At 39.3% G+C, this 16,749-nt stretch overlaps 1 protein-coding gene across 3 annotated transcripts in view; it reads left to right on the top strand.

Moving 5' to 3' along the window:
* Positions 1 to 988: 988 nt before the first annotated feature.
* The window catches only part of caskin1 (CASK interacting protein 1), a 73,583-nt gene continuing 57,822 nt past the window's right edge, over positions 989 to 16,749 (top strand). For all 3 annotated transcript variants that reach the window (XM_079457540.1, XM_079457541.1, XM_079457539.1), the window contains exon 1: positions 989 to 1,505. In XM_079457540.1, coding sequence (XP_079313666.1) covers positions 1,412 to 1,505 — 94 coding nt within the window. In that variant the 5' untranslated portion in view covers positions 989 to 1,411. The remainder of the gene's footprint in view (positions 1,506 to 16,749) is intronic.

Below are 16,749 nucleotides of genomic sequence, written 5' to 3'. Positions count from 1 at the left end.
ATTGCAGGAAAATATGGACGGTGATGATCTGTAATATGGTGATGTTGATGGAAGCAGGCCAGTAAAAAGATGAACTGAAGTGCATCACACTGGCTTTTGTTTAACTTTAAATTACATTTACATATTTGGGTAAAATGTTCATGGAAATTGGTTTGCCACTACTGAGAAATGTTTGTTATTAATAGCTAAAGCGAAGACCGAGTTGTGCCAGCACCCAGGGGCAGGCAAGTGCCAATGAACAGTGTTTGCTTACCAATTCAGTTTCCCAAAACTGCTGTTTTTAAGAGATGGAAGGAGCTGTGAATAGCGCACGTCTATCTGGATTCTGTTGCTGAAAGAGGGTCAGCTTGACTCACAATGTGAGATGTAGTTAAGAAAATACGTCTGGCTAGGTATTCAGCGAACAGTTATAGTTTGGTAGGCACCATGTTGCCACCCTCTTTTTGTATCTTATTATGTAATCTCCTGACTCATTCATACCGAATAGTTGCCTGATAGTTAGAGATAGAAAAACTAAATAACAAGTGTCATCTACTATCAAGTCTCACCTTTTTATTCGTATTCAAATAAGGTCTGAATACAAACGCCCGAAAAGTGGCAGCATCAGCAGTGCTCCGTTTTGCGTCCCAGTGCACATGCACACACAGTCCATCTTAGGCGGATGACAATAATAACGAATCTCCATCATATTGCCAACCGACCTAGTCTTGTGATTCGCCGATGCCAAATTGTACTCCAGCAGCATGTGGATGTCAGCACAGGAATGGGGGGTGTTGCTAAACTCAGGGACCGCCCTCTGGATGAAGCGGAGCCATTTACCACAGCAATGTTGTCAGCCCAATCCACGGCTGGGGTAATGCACATTGCACACTCCTTGTGTAAATCCATCACAGGACTGAAAATAACAGCGCGAGTACTACGCGCTCGGCGCCTTGGCATCACCGACTGACGTCTCATCGGAACAGCCTCGCGGACCCCAGGTAAATGCGCATATGGGAATTTAAAGCAAAACCGAATTGGTATTTCTTTGCAACGCAAGCCGCTCACGCCATCAAAACGCGATCCATCCGATAATGATTTTCTAGAAGGGACCGATCACAGTTTGGTTATTACGCATCGGACTGATAACCCGATTCACCCCTAATGTGCTTGTGAATACGGCGCATTGGATCTCGGCTGTACGCCTAAATCAATCACTTGGCGGCTCCACGAAATCGGAATAAAAAAACATCTGTGATCCATATAGGAACCAGCTGCACCAGCTCTATAGTATAAGAGCATCCTTCCGCCATCATCATCATCATCATCGCGCCCTGCAGCTCCATCGCAAGAGGGAGGATCCGCAGAGGAGCTCTCTGGGCAACACTACTCGCACATTCAGAGGATGCTTTGGATGTAAACATTAATAACGATGGGGAAAGATCAGGAATTACTTCAAGCGGTGAAGACCGAGGACCTGATGACGGTGCAGAAGCTCCTGCAGAGGCCCAAGCCTGGGAAAGCAAGTAGGTGTTTTCAAAATCATTCGTGGTGGGAAGTAAGATCGTGAGTAGTTGGATCACTTTCTGATGAGACTGAGCCCAGCTGAAGAAAGCCCTACCCTTTAATTAATGCTGGAGATGTTTACTGGTTTCACTCGAGCTCTTGGTTTTAGATGGGAGAGAGTTCCCAGTGGTCCAGACAGTCATATTATTTTAAAGCTCGACTGATTCATATGATCGGCGCATTCTGCGTGGGTTCACGCCATTCTTTACTTCGAGGGCATCCATCATGTCTTGCATGCCTTATATAGCTTCATTTCCCAGCTGGAAAATGTGCATCTATTCTGACACACTCACCTCAATAAATTGCCATTTACATTTGTTAGTGAAGGCTTTTTTGTGTGAATTGTGAATATGCGGTAATAAAATGAATATTCAGGTTTGATTTGGGAGGCAATGTATTCTCTCTAGACACAGCTGTTTAATACACATACCTCCTACTGAACATTTTTTTATTGATGCACATTGTGAGTATCATCTTGTGCAATCCCATATTAAATATAATTCCCATAGAATATAAGATTTGCTCAGCAGGTCCACGTCGTCTTCTGCTAAACGTGTGAATGTTCTAGCAGATGCACAACTGGATTGAGCTTCTCATCTGTGTTGTCTTTGCATGGCCAGATTCTGTTTCATCTCCTTGACCACATCTGTGACATTTTCAACAGTGTGTCCTGCACAGCAGCTCGGCTGCGATAGATTTTCTTTGTTTTACATGTGCTGAGCGTATCTGGATTAAAATAACCCCCGGGGCTCTCGACACTCATCTCTCATCCTCTTCTCCGGTGTGGCACTCCTGCTCAGCTAAATACCGGCCCCCTGTAATGATGGGGTGAGCAAGCATGAGGTGCATTCACATCGGTGCACTTTCACAATGGGAGAAACGGGAACGATCTGCCAATGAGCTTCATCACTTGGCTTAACGCCACTGAAGCAACATGTAGATGTGTGATGTGTGTAAGTGATGACAGCTTTTTGTCATTACATAAAAGTCAGTGGTTCTTGTGGCTATGATTTACATTCTCGCATACTATACATTTGAATATTTAGTCATTTATGGTGTGCAGATCATGACTCATGATTGATTAGAGTAATTTGGATTTTAGAGGGTTAAGTATGTGCCATTTCAACCAGCAGGCTTATTGAGCAAGCACAGTGTTCATGAGTTTACATGGTCAAAAAGCTCTACAGACAAATCAAATATGTTTTCACACGCAAACAACAAATCAGCTTCTTCAGAGACAGCAAGACTGATAAGCAATGGGGACAGTGTTTGTTAGGTTTAATGTCAAGCTCCACCTCTGTATTGGAAACACAAAGCTACCCAGAAGCCAATTAGTTACAGTCAAAGCAACTGCAGTCTCTGTTTGACAGTGATTGGTTACGCCGGATGTTAACTCGGCTTTGCAACAAAGTTTTGGTCAATCAATTGAAATTCCCTACCTGCATTTGTTTTTACAAAAACAATGTTCTGAGATACTATTGATTGTTGTAGCTTTGAACATCTATAGGCAAGTTGAGGAGGCATTTTGTTTGGCATTTTTCAATAATTTCATTTTGGAATATTGGAGCTCATTGGTTTATTTAAATTTTTTTATTTAGTCACAGTTTCACATCAAGCTTATAATTATCATAAAATATTCATAATGCATTAATATTATATCGTGTTTATACGTTTTTTTAATCTTGATAAAAAATTACATAAAAACTGCATTCAAAACGTTAAAATACAAAAAGAAAACACACAAAGCACAACGTATATTGGCAGTCTGTGATATATATATATATATATATATAAAATTATCTTGTTTATTTTGTTTTACATGTTCTTGGTAAGAAGAACAAGCATATAGGTCTATTTTACTCAGGCTTTATTGTTTATAATGTTGATTAAAAATAAAGTAAACAGGCTTGATACCTCCATGCCAACGTTTAAGATCCTAAAAATACCCTCCATCAAAGACGGAGCCATAGTGCTTGTTTCCCTGTTTATTACGTGACCGTCATCTGAAGAAGATATTTACTGCTGATCAGCATAGCATATCAATGATATAAATAGTTTTCTTGTCGTTCACAGTCACTGTCTGTCTATTTTAGCTTTGCATTGCATGTGCATCAATAAACAAGTTAGGCCTATTTATTTGATCTAAGGTATGGAATCACAGCATGTTTTAAAACAAACAAAAGCATACGTGCAAATGTATTTACAGGCTGAACCTTGAAGGCAACGACTCTAATTGAAGGTGAATTCTTGCTTTTAGCTATAGAAAAAGTTGACAGTCTTATGTTAAGGCCAAATTCATTAACAAATTGGTACCATGTTGCAGTGAAATGTACATTTTCATGGTTCAAGTTGTTGAAATTAGCATTACTTCATATATTTTTAACAAACGAATATTAATTTACAAAGAACGACCGCTCCGAACAAGTTATGGTAATACATGAATTATTGTTAATCATTTAATATTACGTTTTGGTATTTATATACCTAATGTAAGTAATGTTAACGAATTCTGTGGCTCACCAGTTTCACAGAGCAGAACATGCGATCCGGGCATCCGGTGTGTAAACTTAAAATATTTAAACTAGCGGTCTGAGTGAACAAAGATTTCGGAACACACACAAAATATTTTTTATATTATCTGTATATTATAAAATCATTACAGATGAAGTGAAGAAGCGGTAATTTAAGAAAATATTCGAATAGCATTTTTAATATTCGAATAGTTATTGCGGATCGAATATTCAAATATTTGAACATTCGTACACATCCTTTATGTAAACTGTTCTCTGTTACTGATGCCTTAACGTGAAATTGCTCAGAATTAGTTCTGGTTTAGTCTGAACATGATGTGATGAGGTTTTGAAAAAGCATCACAAAACATTCTTTAAAAAATATAAAGAAGCCACTTCCAGTGCTCAAATTTACACTCACTGCCAGTCAATATTAAGATAGTGGCCAGGAGTCCTATAGCTAATCCAAGTAATCATTATTTCCAATGCTTAGCTTGATGATTGAATTACAGTGCAGATGGCTTTGAGTGAGCCTCAGTGAGAGAGAGAGAGAGAGAGAGAGAGAGAGAGAGAGAGAGGGAGGGAGGAAAGACAGAGAAGAAGAAATCAGGCACAGCCATAGTCCCTTACGCCGGTTCTGTTGAACTTTGGTGCCTCATTAGTTGGCTACCTTTTATAGAATTCTTCCAATGCGTGTGTCTCTTGTGCGGATATCCCGTGTGAAAGACTTTGTTTCTCAGAAGGGTTGCACATGCTTCTCTGTTCGTTTAACCCAGGCCTCCATACAGAGGTGTGAGTGTGTGTTTAAATCTGGAGCTCGGGAGAGTGAATTGGAAAGAGTATTTCCAGACGATATCTGTGAAGCATTTGGCATGTATTTCAACAAATTCAGCACGTCCTCGACCTTTCCTGCAAGCTACTTGAAAAACATCTGGAATACAGTATATCTTATAGTGGTATATTGCTGATTAGTTTAATTGGAGGATGAACATTGTTGAGCATGACTCGACATACTGATGAAGATATGACGGGATGGGTTATTCATTCTCCACCTCTGCAACCTGGTTGCATATCCCAGCAACAATTACAGCAGAGCTATTTGAGGAAACATATGGGGTCCCTAAGGTAAAAGAATCTTTGAAAAGCCTTGCTCACTATGGTTCCTCGGTTGTCTGGTGAAAAGGGTTTGTCTGGGGTAAAAGTGTATGGATTTATGACTGGCCCTACCAAAGTGATACTTGTTGAAATAGTTTTTTTGGGAGGTGATTAAGGGAGATTTCTGTGTATATGTTCTCTCTCTCTCTCTCTCTCTCTCTCTCTCTCTTCAATTGAAGTCTCCAACACCTGCGTGACTAATGGTGTGCTCTTAAATAGCCAGTGGTTGAAGTCTTAAAATCTATATAATAAGTCATATTGTGCATTGTATTTGGTAACACCAGTAAATGCATTTGCTAAAATGAACTAACAATGAGAACAACATTTTTCAACATTCGTTAATGGTTCATGTCAATACAATTGTTCATGTTTTTTCACAGTGCATGAACTAATGTTAACGGTTACAACTTTTGATTTAAATAATATTATTATGAACATATAGCTGAACATGTTTTTTTCTTCATAGTTATCTTCACTATCATTTCACACCTGTATGGCTATCTTTCATGTGTATAACACAAAAGAAGATATTTTAAAAGAATGTTGGTAAACGATCAACGACAGAGCCCCATGACTTGCATTGGATGTCAATGGGTATACAGCTGTTGTTTAAAAAAAAATCTTCTTTTGTGTTCTGCAGACTTTTCATTATTGGGTGATTAAAAATGTTACTTGAGTTTAGATCCTAATAAAACCTACTTTTTGAGTTTAAATGGTCAAAAATAATATCAAATTCAGATTTGAGTTATCAACACCATGTGCAATAATGAATTCACTAAGAAAAAGTCAAGCACCCATTGTCAACAAATCCTTCCTTTGTCCTGTTTTTGCTTTGGTTCCCTGGGGCATTTACAACACATGACCTTAATCTGGGTACCTGACCCACATAATTCTGGAGGCAGAGTAGAAGGCAGATTTCTTAAGCACATTAACAGTTGATTATTTCACCTTGGCATTGGCACGATCATTAATTATTTACGCACTTCTAAATGGACTTATAACTTTGATCAGACCTTCTAGCACGCTACACATTAAACCTGTTTTTGTTTTGATAACGGAATCTTAAGTGGATCTTTGTAATTTTGTAAATTTCTCACCACATCCTATTTGAATACTGTACATTAAAATAGCAACCTAAAAGGTTGGAAATATAAAAACAACCATATAGGTCTAAATGTCTACGCCACCTCGTGCCATTGTGAAGACGAATGAGAGGTGTGATGTGAAGAGAAACAGGGTATGAGGGCTGACAGCTGTTACGTGAGCTCACACAATGGAATCGTGGGTACAGTGGTGGTGGGTGGACAGAGAGAGGAAGGCTGGAAAGTGGACTGTGTTTGACATTCTGAAAAGTGCTGCAGTGCTATTAAGAACATCGCCTGAAAACATACATAATATCTCAATTGAATTTTCTTAATGAGAGAAGCTCGAACCTTAAATGTCTTGTAGAACACGTTGTAAAAAATATGTGCCTTTTCATATTGTATACCAGTGTTTCCTAATCTTTTTTCTCCTGTGTACAGCTAATGTTAAAATAAGTCAGGCCATCACCACAGAATAGATGTAATACAAGCAGTAATCACTCAGCTGTGCCCTTGCAAGCCTGCGCTTATTTCTTTTTGAGTATTCCTGTGTGAAATACTTTTGCTAATCCTTTTGGAAGTACACATGGACACACACACTTTATTATCACTATAGTTTTCTAAAGACAGCCAAAGAGGAATTCTTGTGGCAAGTAAACAGATTTAATGAGCGTTTCACAAAGAGTGACTCAGTAAACCCTATTCTACCGTAGATGAGGAATGTTGAGATATTATGAGAAGGTTCTTCATCTGGACCGATGTGAGCAGACAGACAGGCAGCTGTGTAAAGAATTGAAGCTCTCTACTCAGACTGTGTGCAGATGCCTCCATCTGGAGACCGTACCTGCCAGACTGCAGCAGAAGTACAGATGAGATATCCAACAAACCCAATTTTGTCTAATCCTATCCTTGTGGGCGTGAAGAAAGTCCCAGTTTGGATTGTAGATAAAGAGATCTTGGTGGATGTGCTGATATCAGAGATCAGGACACATAAGCTGGTGCAAAAAAAAATAAAGCAAATACGAGTTACTGTATAGGACATCTACGATCAGTTTTTAAGGAATTGGAGTTCATATTGCAATTTATACTGTAAAACAATTTGATACATTGTTGTGATATCTTATAAAACTCATCTGTTATATAAACATTCCCAGAAATAAAATACTTTTATTTTATTAGGAAAAGCTATTTACATACTAAAGAGATGCCATGGGATTCTTTTTTCTATGGAAATTGTGTATACAGAGGTTAGGTCATTCTGTATGCTTTTGGCAGTATTGCTTTATAAGGTTTAGAAAAGGTGGGGTTATGCAAAGAGCAGTATATTTCTCCCACAGAATGTCACAAATACTGTCAAAACAGACCAAAAGAAGCATCTCGGTCATTTCTGCTTCTTGTGATTTTCCTCTGAAACGGCCCTTATCCCGCTCTCTCCCTGGAGCCAGCCGTGTGTTTCTCCGCCAGGGTCCCGGGCTGTTAAGGAAATGGACGCGCCCCCTACCCCCCTTTTCCTGACATTAATCTTCCCCTCAGTGTAGCTCCAAGTTATTTCAATCTAGTCTTTGAATTAATTCTCCCACTCATGCAGGCTTTGAATAAATCATAACTTGCACATTTTAGTTCTCTCTGTGTCGAAGCCATCACACTTATAGCAAAGGTTTAAACTCTGAACTGATTTCCTTGCATATTCTCTTTTCTTGCTAATGAGTTTTCAGATAGATTCCTGATGATGCCATGAATCACATCCCTATCAAACAGAAAACCTTACAACATGCTTTCCCAAGACTTTCCATTTTATCAGCCCTTGCTTGAAACGTTTGTTTTCAATTCTGTTCAGATTCAGTAATACTGTATGAAAGCTTTTTTCTTTTACCTTCTTATCTCACCATGTGCAGACGATATAATTTGTTTCCTGTTATGGTTGATCCAACCAAACACATTCAGTAGTACAAAAGTTGTAGAACGCCCTTATAAGATCAGTCTTTTCGTGTTAGAAATGTATTTTGGCACTAACTGTAATGTCCCAAAGGACATATTGGTCCTAATTTAGTTTAAAGTGATATTCCACTGCCATTGTTTCCATAATAGCTAAAGCGCCCTTAAACCCTGTGATCTCATTTCAAATGAAACAATCATTAGGATGTTTGCATAATGACCATTTACTTTGTGTAGTCTGGACATTGAAGGAGACAGTTACACAGGTCCGAATGCATTGTAGGTTTGGACAAGTAAGACACAATAAGTCCTATCTGGTTCTTTCGATTGCTTTTACTGTCTGAAAGTACCCGTCAGACTCTATAGCAAAAAAATTGCTGTGCATCCAAATCCATCTTAATTTGAAACATTTCAATTCTGTCACAACATTTGCATTGCCAAACAGATTTTTTTTATTGCGGATTAATTTTATGACCATTGACCCATTGTTTACAGTTCTCTGCATTTCGGGATGAGTTCATTTCTTAGCTCCGGCAACCATAGCACTGCTCTGATGGTGCACTTTTGGATTGGAGACAGGTTCAAAAGGTCAAGCTGCCTCTCCTGTGTGTGTGTTAATGGTGCCCAACAGGCAGCACAGGGCGGGCGGATGGTTCTTGGGTTTAAAGCTCCCACACTATGCTGTTCAGAGATAGACCATGAGAATGCACATATTTCAAGATTACCTACTGCTTGGTGTCTGCTGTCAAGATTCTCCTTTGTATTTTTGTCTCGTGCTGCTCTACTGTGAAAGTGAACTGCTTTGAAATGAGAATTCGTTCATGACACCGCAGCCCCGCCGCGCTAGTGATAAAGTTGAATGCGTTCTGCATGGTCCAGGATTTCTCCAGACGGCAGCATTGATCAGGAGCTCCTCTTGATAACAGATTGTGTCTTAGGCCATCTATTGGATCCCGTTTTTTATTTGGTTATTTGTTTCTTGCATAAAGAAAGTGCTCGTCCCGAGTTTGTCACAATGTAATGTTGACAATACCCTCAACAGTGTTTCAAAGACAAAAAAAATGACATCATATTCTCCTGCTCATTTACAGTTTGACAGATAACGCTTTTATTTTGTCAGATTGTCTCATTGTGTTCATATACACTGACACCAACCTGAGGCCTATTTTCATGCTAACCAGGTTCTGGCAATTTGTATTTTGTCCTACAGAGAGTTAGCCTCATAGTCAGCTGCCTTGTTTGGCTAGATGAGAAAGCACACTGATAGCGCTACATGAATATATGATTAGTAAAGCGCTACTAGCTCCTTCCCAACACCAGACTATCAGCATGTGTTATCTCAGCGCAGCTTCAGCTGCTTGCTAAAGTGCTGTGTTGAGCGTAAGCGAAGGCACTTGAAATGCAGCAGATAGGAGTTGACTGTTGGAGTTCCAGTCTTTTACTTCTTACAAAACGTTTTTTAAGCCAAATTCTTAAAGGAGTAGTTTACCTTTAAAATGAAAATACTATCAGCATTTACTCCCCCTCTTGTCATTTCAAACCTGTAATGACTTTATTCTTTCCACAGAACACAAAAGAAGATATTTTGAAGAAATGACTAGAGGGTGAGTGAACGATGAAAGAATTTTCATTTTAAAGGTGAACTACACCTTTAAACGTGATTCTGTGGTAAATCAGTATTCGCAGCGAAATAGGATTTATGTCCAGAGCCATGCAACCTTGTTTGTGTTCTGCATGGGTCGCTGCTGTTTTCAAGTCTTCATCTGTCTTCTTCATTAACTTAACCAGCCAGAACTCCTCAGTCAACAAGCCTCTAGCTGGTTCACTAGATAGACCAGCATTAACCAACTAGCCTGAGCCTGCAGCTGGTCTTTCCTCAAGAAGGAAATCTTGACTGGTGTGGCCAGGGAAGCCCTTGTGAATGCTCTATTTAGAAAGGATAAAAAGAACAGATTGTGGTATGCGTGATGCAATCTTGGGATGGTTTGTGTCCTGAGGGTGAGATGTGAACCATAGACCTCCCAGACAAGACGATTCATCAGCTGAGTTTGAGCGTCTGCTGATGCAGCGTTATAGCACTTCATTACATGGATGAGTGGTCTTAATCTATCCTGCCAGTCCTTAAACCACAAAGTCCTCATTACTGCTACTCCACGGGTCCAACCTCCTCTGTCTAGTTTCTGTTCTGTCAGGAGCACCACTTTAATGTCAGTCCAAAGTGCTGTTTCCTCCAATGAAATATTTGGCTAGATTGTAGATTCCATATTCACTGGCTAACTGTGTTCTTGGAAAGGGGGAACAAGGTCAAGTGGTTTTGACCTTCGACCCTGTGCAGCACAATACAACAAACCCTATCAGAGTCAGGAAAAAGAATCCTGGAGTTTGGAAAAAGTGCTTTGTGTTCCCCGTGCACGAATGGAAAGGAGCTTGAATCTCCCTGCTGGAGAAGATTAAGGACTGGAAAAGTTTCAAGGGCAGGGTGCCATTCTGGGAACCATTTTCACGTTTGTAAATCGATGTGCTGCATGTAGCCTGTCAACTTGTAATTCAAGCTGCATTTGTTTACTGTTTAATGTGCCACTGGACTTTATAGGGTTAAGAAATAAATAAATACAAAATAAAACTGGAGTTTGTTGAAACATGAATCTTGCCTATTAGTGTAAATGGTAACCACTTGTACAGCAACTTGCTGTGAGAGACAGAGATCAAACAGACTCCTGCTTCCAGGATCAGAAATGAACTTATTATAATTCTGATGAATTGAGAAAATGTCCATGACTTTTGAAAGAACCTGTAGTTTGCATTATTTATTATTAATTATTTATTTCAATTTAAATGTGTTGCTTTCGGATTGTTAAGAAAGATTTTATTTTGCTGTACATTTGTCTTTTTAGATACTATTTTTGTGATGTGTAATTGTTATCGCATCATCATATTATAGATGTGTCCACAGTATGTCTTTACTGGACCGGTCACAGAAACATCAAACAAGAAACTCACATGGATTGTTAGAAGTCACATGGGCTGACTATATATAGTTATGATATATATAGATGATATATAGCTATCATCTGGGTCTTGCCAAATATACAGGTTATGCCAAATGCGTAAATGTACCAAATACATTTTTTTCTCCTGCTCTATATCTAGTGTCCTGAAACATACCTGCTAGATTGAAGCTTCTTCTGCGCTTCATGTTGTGGAGTGTTTGCTTGCTTTTCTTTTTACTGATCGTGGTTTGACATCCAAGTGGCCTTGTATGTTGTGAACTGATAGTGGGAATTTCTCCCTGGCATTTAACCGAGTTACAAATCTCTACAGGAGGTGCCTCCAGATGGTGTGCATCACAATTACTGTATGCACTGGGGCAAATCTGCAGGGGGAAAAATGAAACAGACAAAATGATAATCTGTGTTTACAGAAGGTTTCGTCTTTACCCTGGCACTTTTGTACCTGTTCACACAACGATTGTCTTTATAGAATGACACCTTAACTCCAATGACCTGGATGATTTTGGTTCTCCACAGGCACATCCCTTTGCCTAAAGCATTAGCATGATGAAGTTATAAGCAGCCACTTTGTACCCGTCCTCAAATCAAAAAGAGTCCTCAAAAATGCTGTATGTCTATTTTTATTTGCTCTTCACATGCAAAATATCTCTGCTTTTTGTTTGGCACAAGCTTGTTCGACACTCTGTCCCCAGACTGGTTCCGACACAGTTACCATTAAGTGGATGCTTTTACTATGACAATAACTTGGATCAGCTTTCCAAACTTACATTTCTCGTCAGCTAATAGAATTTATAAATGCTGATGGATGGGTTCTGCTTGGGGTGACCTGAAGGGTTGGCGCTTCGCTGACGTTTGTCAACTGCTCTGTAATGGAAACAGAGTGTCAGTATTTTGAAAGAATTCTGACAGATTGCAAATATCAAGCCAAATCCTGCTAATGTGCGTACCAGGGTGATATGATCCAGCTGCAAATATAGGCTTGCATTCATAAACATCTTTAAACATGTAGGTGTTTTAATATTGAATTTAAGATTGAATGAAGTAAGAAGTGACAGGGAAACCCCTTTACACCATGTAAATATATTTTTTGGGTTAACTTTGGGTTAACTGAGTTCATTCAACTTAAAAATATTGATTTTCAAATTAATTTCATGCAAACTAATATAATAAAAGTTGAGTTAATTCAAAATTTGAAGGCAGCCAGGTCCTTTTTTTAGGTTGTACCAATATTTGTTTTTACAGTGACTTAGACATTGCTTCTGTCCTTCTGAATCCTTGTATCTCTATCTTTTTTTTATTAGTCACCCTTTATGTTTGTCACTGGGTTTTTCAAATATTTAACCAATAAAAAGGCTGACAACACAGTATGTAAACATTTAATACTACAGTATTTTCTAAAGGTTTTGCAAGGACATCACAGATTTGTATGTTGGGAGTCTGGTTGCCTCAGGCCACCAAAAAGCCAAATCAAGGATGCGTGTTAAAACAAGTCGGTCATTAACATGAAAATGCAATGAAATATTGCTTATTCAGAACACAGGTTGTAAAAAAAGCATGGGTCCTTATCTCTCGAACTTGACTATAAATTATAAGGTTAGATCATTTTACACAAGAGAAACCGGAGGCACTTGTGCACACGATTGTGTACAAACACTGTTATCACTCATTTAAAGCTATTATTTAAAGTTGTCGAGCATTACTGCTACAGAGGAGCTGTAATTCACTGGTAAGCAATAGATCTATGAAACAGTCAAGACGTATTGAAGCTTTACTTTACTAGATGAGTTGCTTCTGTGATTGTTTGTATGAGATGACTATGTTGATTTTCTCAATATAGGACAGTAAAGTATACCTCTCCTTACCTTATTGATACATGACTTACTGAAGTAGTATTGGCATTTCTGTCATGACAACTCTCGGAGGGTTTGGCATGACATATAAATGTATTTGGTCTTGGCGGAATAGATCTGCCACGCTGCAGCAGCAGAGCAAGTACGGAGACTTGCTACTGCCAATACATCGTTTATATAAGGAATGCTGCCCCAAAAACGGAGACTTTTGGACCCTGTTTTGGTTAGAAAACCCGGGGTTGCGTTTCTGTATAAAGGGATGAAAACTGAGACTTTTAGACACTGTTTAAGTTAGAAAACCCGGGGTTGCGTTTCTGTGTAAACGGATGAAAACTGAGACTTTCGAATACACATGCGTGGTTGCCCACATTCACTCACTGATTGGGTCGTTTGTATCATTGCGTTTGCTTCCCTGATTGGTTAAGCCCCGGTCATATGAGCCATTAAGCTACCTGAAGGCGACAATGACCAGCCTCGCAAGAACTTCATGCAGCGCTGGGTACACGGATCGACACGGTGACATTTTAGCAACACGATAGAGAATCGAGAGACGTATGCTTTGAAATAGCTCACTCAGTACTGCGATTTCATCCATCGACCGGTCCTTGCTTTTCCTCGCCGCCATGTTCATTTTGTGATGGAGGGTCTGTGACTAGTAACCAACTGTCACCAACAACCAACTTTTGTATGCCGATACAACTATTTACATTTGTTTGCGCACGCCCAGCATGTCTGAATGGTCATGTGACATGCGTTTTCAGTTGTGTAGTGTAAACACAGATTTTTTTCCAAAAGCATGTGAAAACGGCAGTATAAAAACGAGGATCATTTTCGTTTTAAAACGCCATTTTTATACGACAACAGGCTAATGTAAACAACCCTAAGTGCCCACAAGCAAAAACATTGAGGCATTAGAGAAGTTTGAGCTGCTCAACGGGGACTCTCAGTCAGACAACGAAGACACAACGGGATGCTTTTCCGTTAAGCTGCTTTGAAACATTAGATAGGATTTCTTGGACACATCGGATTTAATTTATTCAGATCTGAATGTAGTGTTTACACGAAAGGTGAATAAACTGTTTATTCTGGGATACAAGTATCTCTCTGTCTTTTGGGACTGGTGTAATAAACAGTTGTGCCCTAAGGAGCCCAAAAATGATTCTAGTGTCAAGTCAAAAGTTGCTGTCTTTAAGGCACTGAACAGAAAAGCATTCTGTTCATCAGCATTGTGTCTCATGTTTTCTGTGTTTTCCACCTTCTGTCTGTCGTTTGGTTTATCTCTCAGAGTGAGCTGTGTTCTCAACATATGGCTTCCTGTATTATCACCAGTTCTCTTCTCTGTGACATTCCTGGGCAGAGATCCTGAACCATCAAGTGCTTTACTTTAACTTTCCTTTTGAGGCATTCTGGACGTATTAAGTTATTTACTGCAAAACCATTTTGTTCTCAAGAAAGTTCCAACTTTTGAACATGTGGCCACAATTACATGTAGGGTAGTATGTTTTCAAAATGTCCTTTTTTTACTTAAGCTATGCCATGAACTGAAAACAGTTTTTTTCTGAGTGCAAGGGACAAGTTTAGATGAAAGTAAAAGTATTTTTCTAGACTAAAGGCCTGCTCACACCAAGAACAATAATGCTACTGATGACACCGCTCAATCAAGTTGCCAGCATTGACTACCATAGTAGGAATTTTTAATCAAAAGTGCCCCAGAACTGTTTGCTGTTTGCATTCTTCCAAATATCTTCTTTTGTGTTCAACAGAACAAAGACATTTTTTCTACAATGGTAGTCCATGGTGAATGCATTTATACAGATTTGAAACAACTTGAGGGTGGGTAAATGAAGATCGAATTTAAATATTTGGGTGGATTTCGGGTTCTTTTAGAGTGACCTGCCTTTGAATTGGCCTGACTGGTTTTGTGCGCTGGTGAGATGCTAATGAAAAACACTGTTTTCTTAGTTTACCATTTTTATTTGTTTTGTCGTTGTGGTGATAATTGAAGATGGGATTGGTAAATGGTTGTGACCTGTGGTGGTGGTTTAGCTTTAGAATGTATGTAGTCTGTCGTGCTGGGCTTAGTCATTTTAAGGCAAACTTAACATTAAACATCCAATTCCACATACCAGAGAGGTTTCTCAGAGGCAGGTTTATCTCTTTAAAACGTTACAGCTCAAACCTTTCCACAGTAGAGCATTTAAAGTTTTAGTTCAAATTTGGTACCACAGGCAGGAGAGCTGCAGTAAACTGAAGTAACATTTATTAGATGTAATTCTCAGCAGCCCTTTACAGGTCACATCAGAGTAACAATCCGCAATAGTGCAACAGTGGTCAGTATATTTGAAGTCAATGCTGTGAGTGTTCGCATAGAGAGGCTGCATCGAAGTGAAGAGTAAAATAGATTGCTGTCCTGGCAAGACGACTGTCACCCTGTGATGAAAAACTGTGTTAGCCACGGTAATGCACACAGTCAGCTGTATGAGAGAGAGAGAGGTAGAAAAAGATGTAGTAGAATGAACTAAAACAGAATCGCTATCCTTGTGATTTTGTCCACCCGTCATTGATATTAAACTGCAGCTACAGCACAGTTCATCAAAGTGTCTGTCGAGTCTCCGGCATCCTCTGTCACAGGTTGTTGTCTCAGTATTATACAGCAGAGTGATGGCTATTACTGTCACACGTGGCATAGGGATATTGCACTGAGAGGAACACGGTGAGAGAGAAAATAACAAAGAGACTCAGCACACAGAATATTCAGTTTCACTCTGATTTCAACATTCACGTCGAAAGCAAACTCTAGGAGAGTTGTGTATCAGAGCAGTAAATGAGGACTCATTACTTACATCATCTCAGAGCGTACAGGTTATCTCCCAGCTGGACTGGTCATGTTTAACTTGACCAGAAATGTTGCTCTAAGGGAAAGGAGAGTGATGTGTTGAGGTGGTTTATAATGAAAACTCCTCCGGAGCCGAGGTGTGCAGCGCTGCTGCCCACATAGTTTATTCTGTAGCTGTGCTGTTGACACATGCTATGCTAATGTGCTCTTTATCTGCAATCATTAGGACACTGTGTGCCCTCATCCCGAGAGCCCTTACTGACAGCTCAGAAATGTTGAGAGAGTGTGTGTCCAGGGTGTCATTCAGAGATAACATGTAGTAAACTCTTACCGTGTCATTTTTGGGATGATCTATTGATAGAAATGCAGTATAATATACATAGCTATGTCTTCACAGGTGTATAAAGAGCTTTCACAATGAAATGTTATTTTTTATCACCTTAGAATGAGCTATTTCTACCTACATGCACCGCTGGTCCCCTTGCATGTAATTCGCCAGGTTCTGTCAGCCGTGGTAGTGTTTCGAAAGGGAGGGGTGGAGTGAACGGTTGGTTGCAACTTGCAACTTTGCCACCTGATGTTACTGACTGGAAGTGAGATAGTGTATTAGTAGTATATGCTGCATTTAATCTATTGTTTAATTTCCCTTTTAGCTTACTTTTTATAAGAAAATTATCTTGTTTCTTATTAACTGCAAAGTATTTTTGAAGGATTTTATTGTAAGTGTAAAAAATCTGCACATATCATTTAAGGTGCACTCAGAATATACATTTATGTTGCTCTGGCCCATATGACAGTCATATAATATGTTGGATGGCAGCATGT

The sequence above is a fragment of the Barbatula barbatula genome (genome assembly GCF_947034865.1).
Source record: "Barbatula barbatula genome assembly, chromosome: 5".
NCBI lineage: Eukaryota > Metazoa > Chordata > Actinopteri > Cypriniformes > Nemacheilidae > Barbatula > Barbatula barbatula.
This window is presented reverse-complemented; position numbering and strand designations above follow the sequence as displayed.